Raw genomic sequence first — 15,750 nt, forward strand, 5'->3', positions numbered from 1 at the left:
AATGCAGAAAAAAAAAAAAATCACATTGTTTGATTTTTAAAGATTTTTATTTGCAAATCATGATGGAAAATAAGTACTTGGTCAATACCAAAAGTTCATCTCAATACTTTGTTATGTACCCTTTGTTGGTAATAACGGAGGCCAAATGTTTTCTGTAACTCTTAACACACTGTTGCTGGTATTTTGGCCCATTCCTCCATGCAGATCTCCTCTAGAGCAGTAATGTTTTGGGCCCGTCGTTGGGCAACACGGACTTTCAACTCCCTCCACAGATTTACTATGGGGTTGAGATCTGGAGACTGGCTAGGCCACTCCAGGACCTTGAAATGCTTCTTACGAAGCCACTGTCATGCTGACCCAGCAACGTCTCATCTTCAATGCCCTTGCTGATGGAAGGAGATTTTCACTCAAAATCTCACGATACATGGGCCCATTCATGCTTTCCTTTACACAGATCAGTCATTCTGGTCCCTTTGCAGAAAAACAGCCCCAAAGCATGATGTTTCCACCACCATGCATCACAGTGGGTATGGTGTTCTTCGGATGCAATTCAGTATTCTTTCTCCTCCAAACACGAGAACCTGTGTTTTTCTACCAAAAAGTTCTATTTTGGTTTCATCCGACCATAACACATTCTCCCAGTCCTCTTCTGGATCATCCAAATGCTCTCTAGCAAACCGCAGACGGGCCGGGACGTGTACTGGCTTCAGCAGGGGGACACGTCTGGCAGTGCATGATTTGAGTCCCTGGCGGCGCATTGTGTTACTAATAGTAGCCTTTGCTACTGTGGTCCCAGCTCTCTGTAGGTCATTCACTAGGTCCCCCCGTGTGGTTCTGGGATTTTTGCTCACCGTTCTTGTTATCATTTTGACGCCACGGGGTGAGATCTTGCGTGGAGGCCCAGATCGAGGGAGATTATCAGTGGTCTTGTATGTTTTCCATTTTCTAATTATTGCTCCCACAGTTGATTTCTTTCCACCAAGCGTTTTACCTATTGCAGATTCAGTCTTGCCAGCCTGGTGCAGGTCTACAATTTTGTCTCTGGTGTCCTTCGACAGCTCTTTGGTCTTGACCACAGTGGAGTTTGGAGTATGACTGACTGAGATTGTGGACAGCTGTCTTTTATACTGATAATGAGTTAAAACAGGTGCCATTAATACAGGTAACAAGTGGAGCCTTGTTAGACCTCGTTAGAAGTTAGACCTCTCTGACAGCCAAAAATCTTGCTTGTTTGTAGGTGAAAAATACTTATTTTCTACTCTAATTTGGAAAAATATTCTTTAAAAATCAAACAATGTGATTTTCAGTTTTTTCTTCCACATTCTGTCTCTCATGGTTGAGGTTTACCCATGTTGACAATGGCGTACGGCATGCATGCTATTTTTAGACCGTGACGTCGCATCGTAAAGCGGAAGTAAAGGGGACATTATACATACATACATATAATACATACATATACATATACATATAATACATATAATACATACATTATACATTATACATTATAGACCCGCCCTCGCATAGAAACAGCGTAATTTGGGCCACTTTTCTCCGGTAATCTTTCAAAAACGAACATGCCGATCATGCATTGCTTTTTTGGAACTTATAGAAACTACTCTAGACATTACGATACATGAAGGATGTTTTCTTCATACGTTTCTGGAAGCCAAAAAAGCGGAGGAAAAAATGTGAAGACCGAATCAACTTGCGCGGATTTTAACACCAGCTCGGTAAATCCATTCACATTTCATATGCAGTAAACATTTTGTTGGGTTGTCATGGTCTTTCAGAGGACAAAGAGGTAAGCCATTTTTATATTTTTAATTTATTTTTTTAGCGTAACGTTGTGCCGTACTGCTTCTGTCTGACAATGAATGACCTGAAAGGAATTACAATGGTATCTGACTGCCACTGTTACTGTTTCTGTTATATATACAGTATATATAAAAAAACAACTTTAGTAAGGGGGAAGTGTAAATAAATTATAGAATTAAGATTTGTTATCATTGAAAAAATGAAAAGTGTGCGTTGGCTGTCACTGAGTAGCATTTGCGATCGCTACAGAAAGCCAACTAAATTACCCCCAAGAACGGTAAGAGACGTAGGACAACCAGAGGATATATAAGAAAGCCAGGGCTGACGGTAAAGGATAGCTTGTTGAAACAGGAGAATGTCATTGTCAGTCGCGTTGATAAAAAAGCCAAGGCTATGCTTAGGTCGGCTCGTTTTTTTCGTCTTTTTCAGCCTTCGACACTCAAGCCATCTCTTTAACTGAACATTTTTATGTTCTTCCACATCTTTGCCAGTGAATCTGGCAGCAGGCACATCATTTTCGGAGAGTATTGGTAGGTTTAGCTCTTTTAACATCTCCTTCGTACACGATTTACATTCATTTCCAATAGACCCTACCCACCGGCGTCACAAAATCACGTGATCGCTGTATTGTTCCGCCCCGTTGTCCGTCATTTTGTGTCTGTATTATCAATGCTCTCAATTGATCGAGCAATTTATAATGCATTTCATGGAAGACCCGGTGCTTTCGGATGCCGTAAACTCACTGGATGCGTTGCATAAAAGGCGTTATGTGGAAAAGCTTCAGTTTATCCATTCGCCAGATCCATATTTGATGCCTAAATCGATGTTTTTCGTCCCGCTGTCTTCGCCGTCTTTGCCTGACCCTGATATTTACAACTATCTTGTCCACACAAAATCAGCCTATTCTCACGAAAGTTTGAAAAACTTTAAGAGCTTGGAGGCTTATAAATGCTACATTGCTGGTTGGGTGAAACAGGTCCTCGTACACGAAAATTCGGCCGGAATCTTGTGCTCGGGAAGGTGAGTTACGAAATTTTCAATTCAAAATCTTTTGTTCTTGCTAACATCCACTGTCAAGTCTAATGTATTTCATGTCATTTGTCAATGGAGCTAGGGCTTTTAATGTTTATATGGTTTAGCGATAGCACTCTCACTACATACATACGTGTATGTTGTCGGCGATTAGCCTAGCAATGATCTTAATTGTGGTTGTCAGCCCAAAACCCTCTAAATATATATTAAATGCATCTTACCAGATATAAAATGATTACTACATAATCTGTAGTAATCGTTTGGAGCCCAGTTTTCTCGTCGAATTGCAGCAGCCCATCTCGCTCTCGTCTCCGGGTCTCTCGGAATCCGGTAGAATTTCAAGTCTCTCCGTCTATTTTCTCTGTTATTGCAACCGACCGCCACACACGCCTTCACCATTTCGATTATTAATGTTAACGAGCAGAAAAACATGCCGTAAATAGGAGGAATGTAGGTAGCCGTAACAGGTAAACACGATGTGTTGACGGACAATTGGGCGGCACTAGTCAGGAGGGCGGAGTTGTGACGTCACGTGGGTAGGGTCTATTAGGGACAACCGGTGGCTTGTCCCTACTTAGCAACAGTGGCTAATGTCATGAATATTAATGAGCGGAAGTGATGTGTTGCTTGCGGTACGCCATTACAGGCCTCTCTAATCTTTTCAAGTAGGAGAACTTTTGCACAATTGGTGGTTGACTAAATACTTATTTGCCCCACTGTCGGTGCCTCAAAGTGCCTACCTGGTACTCTTTTTACTGTATTATGACTCAATATCCCACCACAACCAAACACACAACCCAACCACCCACCGAGGAATGACCGTCTGATTTGTCCCCAGCCATTCCTCCTCGCTCTTGGGCCGCACTGTCTGAGCCCCCCGCCTACTCTGCTTCTCCAAGCGGAGAAGAACACTGCATGCATACGTACGCGTAGGTGATGAACAACACAGATGGATCAATGGAAGGCCAGCAGTGGAATGACAGGGACTTGTGTTAGTACAATGGGTTGCAGTTCTGGATTTGAAGACGTGTTGCGGGAATGAGTGTTTGTCATTTTTTGGGGAGGGGTGTCACGAACACTTACGATGAGAGAACAATCGCCACGGCGTCATTGAGCACGCTCTCCCCAAAAAGTAAAGCGTACAGGTCCACGTCTACCTTCAGCTCATTGAAAATAGCCAGCACTGTCACTGCAACACATAAGAAGATTAAAATAATGATTCAGACGATTAGTTTTGAAAATGAATACGTGTGTGACATGTTTGGAAGTATAGAGTCATGCTTAAAAAGTTAGAATGTTCCAGGAGAACACACACATGGTCAAAATTTTTAAGACACTATCTCATCCTGTTGAATGGTGAAGTGTGTCAAAACCTTTCAACACAGGTGTACGGTAGGCCTAAAAGTTAAACACATTGCATGTCATGTAAGACTAAAGTTCTTCTTACATAATCATTGGCTGCACTAGTAAAACATTTGAGTTAGGAACTAGATATTCACTAATTTTCCAGTCGGACTAGTGTAGTTTTTGTCAACAATGACGATAACGAAAATATACTTTCGACGAACAATTTTTTATTACGACGTGAAACGTGTCTTGTTAAACTCAAATATAACGGGACGAATGCCAGTTTTCATCTGACGGGACAAAAATGCGACATAGTTTCTGTCTTATGCTCACAATGCGTGACATTTTCATATTGTACGTAGGCATGTGCCGATAACCGATTTCAAGGTATACCATGGTATGAAAACATCACGGTTTCAAAAGCGCAAAAATTTTCCATCATACCGTCCCTAAGGTATTAGCTATTTTTTATGTACAATAAATGCAGGAAGAAATCCCTCGCTTGAGCTGCAAGGCTCAACCCTCCACCACTGGTTGTTGCTCAGTGTCAGTGAGTCAGCAGTGTCACACGATGGCTGGAGGAGGTGAAACTCCTGAACATTTTCCCCCCCATCGAAGAAAACAAAATCGCTGGTATGGGAATACTTCGGCTACAGAAAGTTACAGATTGCCGCGGCTTACAGGAAGAGGGCCAACTTACATGTAAAACATGAGGACTGCTGCTGAGGAGGAAATACCTCCAATATGATTTCGCATTTATACAATACGATCATGAATGTTTCCCACCAGCTAGGGGAGTTAACTCCATCGTGTTTAGTGTGTCTAGCAGAGGTAAAACGTGTTTATTTCTTTTTGGCAACTGTCTGTGCTGATATAGAGCAGTACTTGTCAAATAGTGGGGCGCGCCCCCCCAGGGGGGCGCAGAGCGATGCCAGGGGTGGCGCATGTGATCTCGGGGAACATGCTTTTTTTTTTTTTTTTTTTTTTTTGCCGTACTAGAATAAAGTGTACTTGCACATCCACTCAGTGGGTGGCAGTGGCGCTCTCATTTTCAAAGTGTGCGCAGTATTTTTGCAGTAAGCAAGAGCACACAGAAGAGAGATATGAAGAGCTGTGTGCCGTTTTCGAAAGCCGTTTTCCGGCCGGGCTCATGCAGCAACCCTCTATCTTCTCCGGTTCTCACGTGTCCGCCCGAGAAGTGCCATTTTCAGCTTGGGATCGTCAGGACGACCACCCTCACCTACAGTTCTCCCTCGGCCGCCGAGCATGCGCTTTTTTTCCGGGCCGTTTGCCTTTTGGCTTTGACATTTAATACAGTGGTAGATGAGGAAAGACCACTGTTTACTGTGTCTAAAAATGATCATAGCGGACAGCCGGAAGCCAAATCAATTAAGACGCCACTTAAAGACATTAGAGCCCAATCTAATTGATTACCGCTTGTTTGTTTTTCAGCGAAAATGTGCCGAATATTGCCAACAATCGTCCCGCTTTGTCAGTGTTATATTGTGGCATATTGTCCTCATGAGTTAATGTTTCTAATCAATTTGAATTTGTTATTATTTACTGATTTTATTTTTCAGTACCAAATGGTCAAAAATGTACCTTGAGTGTATTTTTACTGTTTGGATGCGACTTTTTTTTTTTTTAATTCAGGCAAATTGATGCGCGTTAAGTCTTTTCTGTTACAAACAAAACAATGTTAATAAAGTGATACTTTTTAAGTTGATCTTTGTTATTTTCTCTAATCGAAAAAAAGGACACACTGTGAGGCAGAGGCGTACTTATAATAGTAATATTATAGACAAATGATACTATTTACAGTGGCGGCAGAGTTTGGGGGGGGGGGGACATTTAGGTTTTCCATGGGGGGGCGTAACAGAAAATAATTGAGAAGCACTGATATAGAGTGTGTGTATATTGCAAATATGATACGAGTCATACATGCGTGCTTTTTATGGAAAATAATTCAATTATTTTTGTTCTGATGATAGTAATGTTAAACTGTGGCTGTGGGTTTACACTAACTAACCCAAAGGACTGCATTTATTTGAATTTTGTTTAGAATATTTGTTATTTTTTCATTTATTTATTTTAACTTGGCATTATACTTAAGTTCCAATTTGCTAATATGTTTTGGGGAAAAAATCCTGTTCAATGGAAAAAAGTAAGTTTTTATTTTTTATTTTTTTTTTAAACCAGATATCTCAAACTAACACATTTTAGAGCTTTAATTGCTATAACCATGATACCGTGAAACTGTTATTTTTGCCTAAGGTTATCATACCTTCAGAATCTCATACCGGCACATGCCTAATTGTACGTGGAGTACGTCAGCTTGCATCAAAGCAGTGTTTGGGTTGTGTCACTCATGTGAGATGTGCTGCACCTCTCCTGCACTAGCCTCACCAGAATTGTGTTTCAAGCTAGGCTGCGCTTGTTGGAAACGGATGGTAAGATTTGTTTTCTTATCTTGGCAAGAAAGAATATGCGATGTTGCTTTAGCCTTTAACGGTCTGTGCTGAGGGATTACACACTAAGGGCTGATTTATGCTTCTGCGTTCCGCGTTTAAGGCAGAGCGGCTGCGTAGACCCTTCGTCATCATTCATTGAGCATTCAAGTTCTGCGTCAAGGGAAAGTGTTGTTCTGTAATTCACCGCCAAGCCACTAGAGGGGCATGGCTTTATCTTTGTGCAATTTTGGGGCACTCTTGTCGAATTCTAGTCTTCCTACGGTCAGACAGGTTAGGTTAGAACCTAAACCCAAAGACAGCAATGGCAACGGAAATGGAACACATGTATTTGGAGCTGCAGCTAATCAATATTGAACAATAATTATTGTTAACACAAATGTTGAGGCGTAGGCGAGATCGAAGAAATTTGCAGAGGTGTTTGAATGTTTGAAAATGGCGGTTTTGTTGCAACGTTCTAAGCGGACCAATCAGTCCTTTGACTTTCACATTACGACGCGTTGGCGTGGCGCATAGTCAGGATTTTTTTAGAAGCGCACTTCAGGCTACGGCGCGTTTGTGTTAGCATTAGCATCAACTTTAACGTGGCGAGCATCCTCTTAATTGCTCAGATTTTTTTTTTTTTAACATACAGTTAATGGTTTATAGGTGGATTTAATTGAAAATGATGTACTGCTTTTCCTGCAGAGGTTGTATTATCATTACGAGGTTTGCGTACAATATGTGCTTGTCCGTCTATGTTCATTCGAAAATCGTTGGAAACCTTTATTTTTGGACTAAAACGTTTGAATTTTACATACGAAAACATTTTAAGTAAGTGTTGACTAAAACTAAACTAAACTCTAAACTCTCTTGTTTTACGTAAGTGTTGACTAAAACTAGACTAAACTCTAAACTCTCTTGTTTTCAGTGTAAATCTACTAGAAATCAGTGAAATCATCCGCCAGTGCTTTGGTAAATTTTACTTAAGATTTTTTCAAAATAAGTAAACTAGCTAGCTGAAAATAATTTTATCAGACTTATTTTAAAGCAATACATAAATATATTTAATCTTTAGAAAATTTGTTTGTCCAAAGCATTATTTGAAAGCATTTTTTTTCTTGATTTAGGTGAAAAATTACCAACTTTTAGCTGTATGGGCTTAATAAGAACAAATAGTAATATTTACTTAAATTAAGTGGTATAATCTGAGGCGTTAATCTGTAAACTAGTCTTTAAAACTCAAAACGAGATTATTTGACTAGATTTAAAAGAAATAATCTGATTAAGATTATATAAATTTGCAGTGTAGACGAAGACCAACACATTTTGAAATTACATAAATAAGACTATTAAGTATTTGCGGCCAAAAGATTTACTACAAAAATTAAAAGGGCCGCCAAAAACAACACTGTGTGGAAAAAATGTCTTCTTGAGTCACCCAGTGGCTTGATAAGAAAAATAATTGATAAAAATCTACCAATATGCATTTTGAACGTGTACCTGGGTCCGTCGCTGATACGATGGCCCCAAAGAAGAGACAGTCAGTGAAGTAAAAATCTCCCCCCAGCTGGCCCACCACTTTCATGAAGGACACAAATCCGTACATGATGAGCCTGGGGGACATTACAGGGAGCCATCAGATGTGTGTGTGTGAGGGGGGGTCATTGTAATTACAATATAGTGGTATGAAAAAGTATCTGAACCTTTTGGAATTTCTCACATTTCTCCATAAAATCACCATCAAATGTGATCTGGTATTTGTCAAAATCACACAGATGAAAACACGGTGTCCGCTTTAACTAAAACTACCCAAACATTTATAGGTTTTCATATTTTAATGAGGATAGCGTGCAAATAATGACAGAAGGGGGAAAAATAGGTGAACCCTCTGCCTAAGGAAACTTAAAGAGCAATTAAAACCAGTTTTACCAAACATTTTGAGTCAGGTGTGTGCCCAATCACTGATGAGTGGTATAAAGCTGCCTTGCCCACTATAAAACACACCTGGAAAGAAATGTCTTGATGAGGCGCATTGTCTGATGTGCATCATGGCTCGATCAAAAGAGCCGTCTGAAGACCTGCGATCAAGGATTGTCAATTTTTATAAGGCTGGGATAGGATAAAAAAACATCTCTAAAAGTCTGGATGTTCATCAATCGACAGACAGAGGAGTTGTCTACAAATGGAGAGAGTTTGGCATTGTTGATTCTCTCCCAGGAGTGGCCGTCCACCAAAGATTATGCCAACAGTTCAGCTCAGAATACTCAGAGGGGTAAAAAGGAACCCTCTAGTGTCTGCTCAAGACTTACAGATATCACTGGCACAGTCCAATATCTCTTTGCACACATCAACTGTATGTAAAATTATGGTGTTCGTGGGAGGACTTCACAAAAGAAGCCACTGCTGTCTAAAAAAACATTGTTGCTCATTTAATGTTTGCAAAAAGGCGCTTGGACACTCCACAGAGGTTTTGGCAAAATATTTTGTGGACTGATGAAACCAAAGTTGAATTGTTTGGGAGTAACACACAACGTCATGTGTGGAGGAAAAATGGAAAAGCTCACCAATATCAACACCTCATCCCCACTGTGAAGCATAGTGGAGTTAGCATCATGATTTGGGGCTGTTTTGCTGCTTGCAATCTTGCAATCATTAATGGAAGAATGAATTCAAAGGTTTATCAGGATGTTATGCAGGAAAACCTGAGGCCATCTGTCAGATAGTTGAAGCTAAAAGGATGGATGCTGCGACAAGACATTGATACAAAACACAGACTTCAGAATGGTTTCAGAAGAACAAAATACACCTTCTGGAGTGGCCAAGTCCAAATCCAGACTTGAACCCCATTGAGATGCTGTGGCATGACCTAAAGACAGCGATTCATGCCAGACATCCCAGGAATCTGACCGAACTACAGCAGTTTTGTAGAAAAGAATGGGCCTGATCGATGTGCCAGACTAATCTGCAGATACAGGAAGCGTCTGGTTGAAGTTATTGCTGCCAAAGGTCGGGGGCACAAAATATTAAATGTGATGGAGAGTACTAGGAGAGTACTTATATACCACTTCAAATTGTTACAACACCCGAAGCGCTTTACATTAGCACACATTCACCCTTTCACGCACACATTCACACACTTTTGGTGCTGCTTCCAGGCAAGGTGCTGCCAACCCATTGGGGACAAGTTAGGGTTCAGTGCCTTGCCCAAGGGAACTTCGACAGTGGCCAGTCATAGCCGGGAATCGAACGGACAACTCAAGCTACCAACTGCGCCACGGCCGCCCGTGATGGTTCACTTACTTTTTTCCCTTCTGTCATTGTTTGCCTGCTATCCTCATTAAAATATGAAAACCTGTAAATGTTTGGTTAGTTTTAGTTAAAGCAGACACTGTGTTTTCATCTGTGTGATTTTGACAAAGATCAGATCACATTTGATGGCGATTTCATGCAGAAATGTGAGAAATTCCAAAAGCTTCAGATACTTTTTCATACCACTGTATGTGAATATGAATAGTGCGCTTACCCTATAATAAAGCAGGATATAACAGTTCCCATGAAAGCATAGGCCAGGATGGAGCCGATGTTGCGGAAAAAATGTCTCTAACACACACGAGGACAAACATTAACTTTAATAGTAGAACTAGAATCTATTTTATTAGAAGTCAGTCTGAAGTCACGTTGGTGGACAACCTAGAGCTCCTTGGCCAAATTCTTAAATGTGCCTGATATAGCTTGCCATCAAATCTTTAAAAAAAAATAAAGGAACTGTTATATAATATTACAACAAACATGTTGTTGTCATATTTTGGATAATTCTGTAAGGTCCTTGTACAGGCAAGAGTTACCTCAAATCAAATGCTTCCATTATTCTAAATGCTAAAAAAATCTTCAAGCTTTTATCCACATAGGGTCTCACAGTTAACCTTTAATAATCTTTAGAAGACCTTACCCGTTTTAGACTGTAGCCAGCATGGAAGATGATTGGGGGCAGCAAAATGTTGAAAAAGACTTCTGGGTCAAAAGTAACCTGAGGAAATGTAGCAGATAAAATGTTTTGTGCAGCCGAAGTAAATCTGTAGAAAACTAGAGTGAGTCTGGACGTAGGAAGAGGAGTGTGTTGTGTGCGAGTAGGGATGACAAAATACAGGTAGTCCCCCGGTTGCGACGTACCCGACTTACGTGATTTCGACTTTACAATGTCTTTGTCTCCTGTTGGTTTTTTTTTCAGTCATGTAAACAGTACCTAGTTCCCGTTGCTGTTCTTCACGTCAGGATCCCCTCCTGCAGTTGCTTTCGACCGGGAGAACCGCCTTCAGATCCCATTTTGTTCTTCTACAGAGGCTGTTGCTGCTTTCCCCCCGGCACAGACTTCTCTTGTGAGTCCCGATCCGATCCGATTTTTTTTTTTTTTTTTTTTTTTTAGATCGGACAACGGGCTCGCGATGAGAGGCAACTTCTTCCTACAGCGCCCTTTTCTCTCAGCACAGCGTGTCACTCGTAAGTAAAGCCAAATACTCATGTAATAAAACAGGATTTAACAGTATCTCATTTTTTACTTTATTTTTTTAATTTATGACATATAATTAGGGCTGAACGATATTAGGAAAAAATTGACATTGCGACTTTTTGGGGGTTTGCAATATATTGCGATATTAAAACTAGAGAATTTGGTAAGATACTTTGGTTGACTCACCATGACCACATTGTATTCATATAATACCGTTTATTCCAGGCTAAGGGAGTTAATTTGTGAATGATGAAGATTGCTGTATTGACCCCACTCACATGACGTCACAACCACGCCTCCGCGCCATATTGTCCGTCAGCTAGTCGTGTTTACGCATTACCGCTACGTAAATTCCCCCTATTATGGCGTGTTTTTCTGCTCGTTAACATTAATAATCAAAATGGTGAAGGCGTGTGTGGCGGTTGGTTGCAGTAACAGAGAAGAAAAACGGAGAGACTTGAAGTTCTACCGTATTCCGAGAGACCCGGAGAGGAGAGCGAGATGGACTACTGCAATTCGACGAGAAAACTGGGCACCAAACAATCACCACAGACTATGTAGTAGTCATTTTATACCAGGTAAGATGCATTTAATATATATTTAGAGGGTTTGGGGCTGACAACCACAATTAAGATCATTGCGAGGCTAATCGCCGACAACATAGTTTCAAATTCAAGATGTTTATTTCTTCCGCCATCATTATTTTTTGAATAATATTTAGCTGGTACCAAGTGAAAGAAGCTGGCCTCGTCTACGGATCATCAGTTAAACAGGGGTGTCCAAACTTTTTGCAAAGGGGGCCAGATTTGGTGTGGTAAAAATGTGGGGGGCTACCCTGACTGATTTATATAGAACAATATATTTAAACAAATTTTAGCAAGCCCTTCTGTGTGTCACATTTGCTTTATTATTATTTTTTCTTTATTCATAATTTCTATCAATCTCGTCTTTGTGGCGTTCTCTTTCGACACTTGGGCTCTTGCGAAATACTGCTGCTGTGAAATTAAACTAGCTTCAAGTTGCTATAATTTCTCGCTGCGTGTCTTCCCTGTAATGTTGTCTGATTTTGTGTGGACAAGATAGTTGTAGATATCAGGGTAGCAGATGTCAGGCAGAGACGGCGAAGACAGCGGGTCGAAAAATATCGATTTAGGCATCAAATATGGATCTGGCGAATGGATAGACTGAAGCTTTTCCACATAACGCCTTTTATGCAACACATCCAATGAGTTTACAGCGTCTGAAAGCACCGGGGCTTCCATGAATTGCACTATAAATTGCACGACAAATTGAAACCATTGAGAATACGGATAAACAATGACGGACAATATGGTGGCCGGATACAGCGACACATCATTGTGTGACGTTTGTGAATGGGGTCTATATAAAAGGCAGAGGTAGGTAGTTACAAAACATTTTGAGAAAAATTGACTTTTTTACTTTTACTTGAATAGATTCGTGAAGAAGAAACGCTACTTTTACTCCGCTACTTTGGGCTACACTAGAGTCATTAAATTTTTTTCTCTATATTCTACATATTGACTTTATTTTTGTCAGAGATGCCAAGAATAGCTCCACCCGTTTCACCAATGAGATGTAGCAACTATAATCACATGTTTCCACTATGCCAATCAGAATCAAGCTTGCTCTTCTACTATCACGCCAGCCTGTTCAATCATTACATCTTTAAAGCACCGTAAAAAATTAAGTATTTGCTTTATGTGCTGAGAAAAAAGTACCATATTTATATACCTAAAACGGTAAAATATTGACTTGAATCTATCTTTAAAATAGTTTTAAAGCTTTCACATGTCGAAAGTAGACAAAAGGGAAATTATGGAATAACGGGAGCAATTTTAACAACTTTAACGATTGATTCACAACATTAAATTCATTGAATGTAGTTTAAAGCTGCTGATACAGAATGGGGATTTGAGTATATTATTTATTGTTTTTAACTGTTAACTTGATACTGAAATAGCCGTTTATTTAAGCCTGCGAGGCTTTTTTTTTTTTTTAACAGTTTTTGTAACTAGTGTACTAAACATTAAAAGCAGTTAATAGCAGATGGTATCATCAATAATCGTTTTATAATCGAATCGTAGCCTCTGAATCGTAATCGAATCGTTAGGTGCCCAAAGATTCCCACCTCTACTACATATAATACATGTTTTTGGACAGTTGGGTAGTCGACTTTTTCATTTTTTTGGGGGGTACTTAAAGGGTCAATTCCGAATTGCACGGAAATTCGGGTTAGGTCGCCAGCGCAGAAACGGAACGCGTTCGTAACCTGGGAACTACCTGTACATACATAAACAAATATTAATAAGGTCGTGCATTACCTTTCTCAGCATCTCATCGTCCTGCACTTGGCGGCCTTTGCCGCGACTGACTTCGCCCTTTAGCGTGTATTCGTAGAATCGCCCGCTGACGTTGACAAGCAAAGTGGCGGGACTGGCGTTCACCGCACATCCCTGCACTACGTCGCTCATGCTCGGGGGCACGTGGACACCAAACCGTAAGATCACGCCCACCAGAAGACCTTTCAGAGAGGAGAGAAGCACTTAAGGACATTTTCGAATCTTTAATAAATTTAACATGGCACATAAAGGCAACTCCAAGATTTTTTCCTTAATGAATTTATTTATTGAAAGTATTAAATTTGTTTGGAATGTGGCCTTTATGCTGCTTTTTTTTTAGATCGCTCGGTCAATTTAATTCATAGCACAGGTTCTGTTTTATAGTTTGGTTTTTATATTTAATATTAAATTGGTCTGGACAAATTTGGGTGTGGTTCGTGAAAATGAACTCAGCTTAGGGCAGGACGATTTTAGGATCGTGATCGAAAATAAATTTACGGTCACAAGCCGTGTCATAAAATTGACAATATGTATAAAAGCACGCTCGTTACTTCTCAGTGAGGTATACTGCAAAACTAAACACACATAACACAGAAAGTTACGCGTATTATGCACTAAAATTCTAAATATCATTTCTCAAGCGCCCGCCATCTTAATGGTAGACACCATTATATCAAAACTACTCGTTAAAAAAACAATATAAAACTAGAGGTCCACCTGATATGGGATTTTCAAATGCCGATACCGATACGTAAAAATAATTTCAGCTGATTGCTGATATCCAGATTTTGAAAACCAATATTTGTTACCACTATACTTTTTTAAAGCACATAGATTATAGAGGCTTTTTTTTTTTTTTTAATTGCTTCAACAGTAAACGAGTTTAAGAGGATGCTCGGCATGCTAAAGCTAATGCTAACGCGAGCGCTACATTAACGCGACAAATTACATTTAGAGTGAAAGGATCCCTCAGTTAACACTTTAAAAGGCTAAAACAACATTGCATATTTTCTTGTGTAAGCTTAAAAAGAATCTTATTGACAATATTTACAAAACAGGCAAGCTTGACGCTTCCTGTAGCTGTCTACCTTCAAGCTGCTGCGGGGTCCTTCCGGTGTCCTACCATCACTCAGCGGGGGCCACAGTTGCCCATACAGAGGCCTGATCGAAATCCTTTTTTAATTGGCTTGTTTTTTGTTAATTTTGTTGTTGTTGTTGTTGTTAATCGGCTGATGGCCGATGTTGGAAAAAAGTCCATATATCGGCCTGATATATCGCGTCGACCTCTGATAAAAACGTTTTAAAATACGGTGGTATCAAAATCGGACAATATCGATTGCCCAGCTTAACTCTTCTTTCCAAAAAAATGAATTCAACCATCTTAAATTCACGATTTAACAACTGACATCAATACCTTGTTCACATGGGCTTGATAGCGACAAATTAGAGCTGCAGCTATCAATTATTTTAGTAGTCGATTAACCGATTAACTAGTTAGTTCAAATAATTGAGTAATCAGCTAAGTAACATAAAAAATTAAAATACCTGAGCTGAGCCTAAAATAGTATAAAAAAAAATTTTAAAAATGAGGATCTAAGTGCAACAAAAGAACTATTGGCTCACTTAAATCTGCAAAAGTCTGCTAGCTTAAATGTTAAAAATGTACTTTTTTTTAAACAATGCTCTTAACAAATTATTCAAAAACATATCTCCACAAAAAACAGCTAAATATACCTATATACTAAATTATGAATGCATTAAAAAAAAAACATTAGCTCAAACAAAAACTTAGCTTATGTTGGTCTAAACAGGGAGCAGCTGGATTCAGTCATGTGAAATGAGTTATGTCATATTCACCGTTGCCACTAGAGGGCAGTGTATCCACCCAAATCAATAAAACTAAATGTGAACACTATCAAAACAAACCATTACAACGCCACTTTAATTAAACCAATACTCGAGGCAGCAAAATTTAATTTGAATCTTTTTTCTGATCAAATTACTCGAGTTAATCAATTAATGGTTGCAGCACTATGAAGAATACTTTTTTTTTTTTTACCTTTAAAAACAGAGAATAACATTTATTATTTTAACTTGATAAATATAATCACAACTTTTAAAAAAAATATATATAATATTAAAAAAGTCATATTTACTTGGTTTACCTTAGTGTGCTATTGACATATTTTAATTAGTGCTACAGTCTATGGAGGGCCATCACTAGTAAGTAGATAGTTAG

At 39.5% G+C, this 15,750-nt stretch overlaps 2 protein-coding genes across 9 annotated transcripts in view; one reads left to right on the forward strand and one right to left on the reverse strand.

Annotated features, from left to right (window-relative positions):
* Positions 1-15,750, forward strand: part of il2rga (interleukin 2 receptor, gamma a) — a 113,404-nt gene that overhangs the window by 76,942 nt on the left and 20,712 nt on the right. For all 7 annotated transcript variants that reach the window (XM_057820309.1, XM_057820310.1, XM_057820311.1 and 4 more), the window contains one exon: positions 10,873-11,141. In XM_057820309.1, coding sequence (XP_057676292.1) covers positions 11,087-11,141 — 55 coding nt within the window. In that variant the 5' untranslated portion in view covers positions 10,873-11,086. The remainder of the gene's footprint in view (positions 1-10,872; positions 11,142-15,750) is intronic.
* The window catches only part of slc9a6b (solute carrier family 9 member 6b), a 37,586-nt gene that overhangs the window by 21,416 nt on the left and 420 nt on the right, over positions 1-15,750 (reverse strand). The window contains exons 2-7 of one of the 2 annotated variants that reach the window (XM_057820295.1): positions 13,494-13,693; positions 10,594-10,671; positions 10,168-10,244; positions 8,145-8,257; positions 3,931-4,036; positions 3,657-3,758 (exon numbers count right to left, since the gene is read on the reverse strand). In XM_057820295.1, the coding sequence (XP_057676278.1) occupies positions 3,657-3,758; positions 3,931-4,036; positions 8,145-8,257; positions 10,168-10,244; positions 10,594-10,671; positions 13,494-13,693 (676 nt within the window). The remainder of the gene's footprint in view (positions 1-3,656; positions 3,759-3,930; positions 4,037-8,144; positions 8,258-10,167; positions 10,245-10,593; positions 10,672-13,493; positions 13,694-15,750) is intronic. The other variant, XM_057820297.1, reaches the window with a different exon arrangement.

This window comes from Corythoichthys intestinalis, chromosome 18 (assembly GCF_030265065.1).
Source record: "Corythoichthys intestinalis isolate RoL2023-P3 chromosome 18, ASM3026506v1, whole genome shotgun sequence".
Classification (NCBI taxonomy): Eukaryota; Metazoa; Chordata; class Actinopteri; order Syngnathiformes; family Syngnathidae; genus Corythoichthys; species Corythoichthys intestinalis.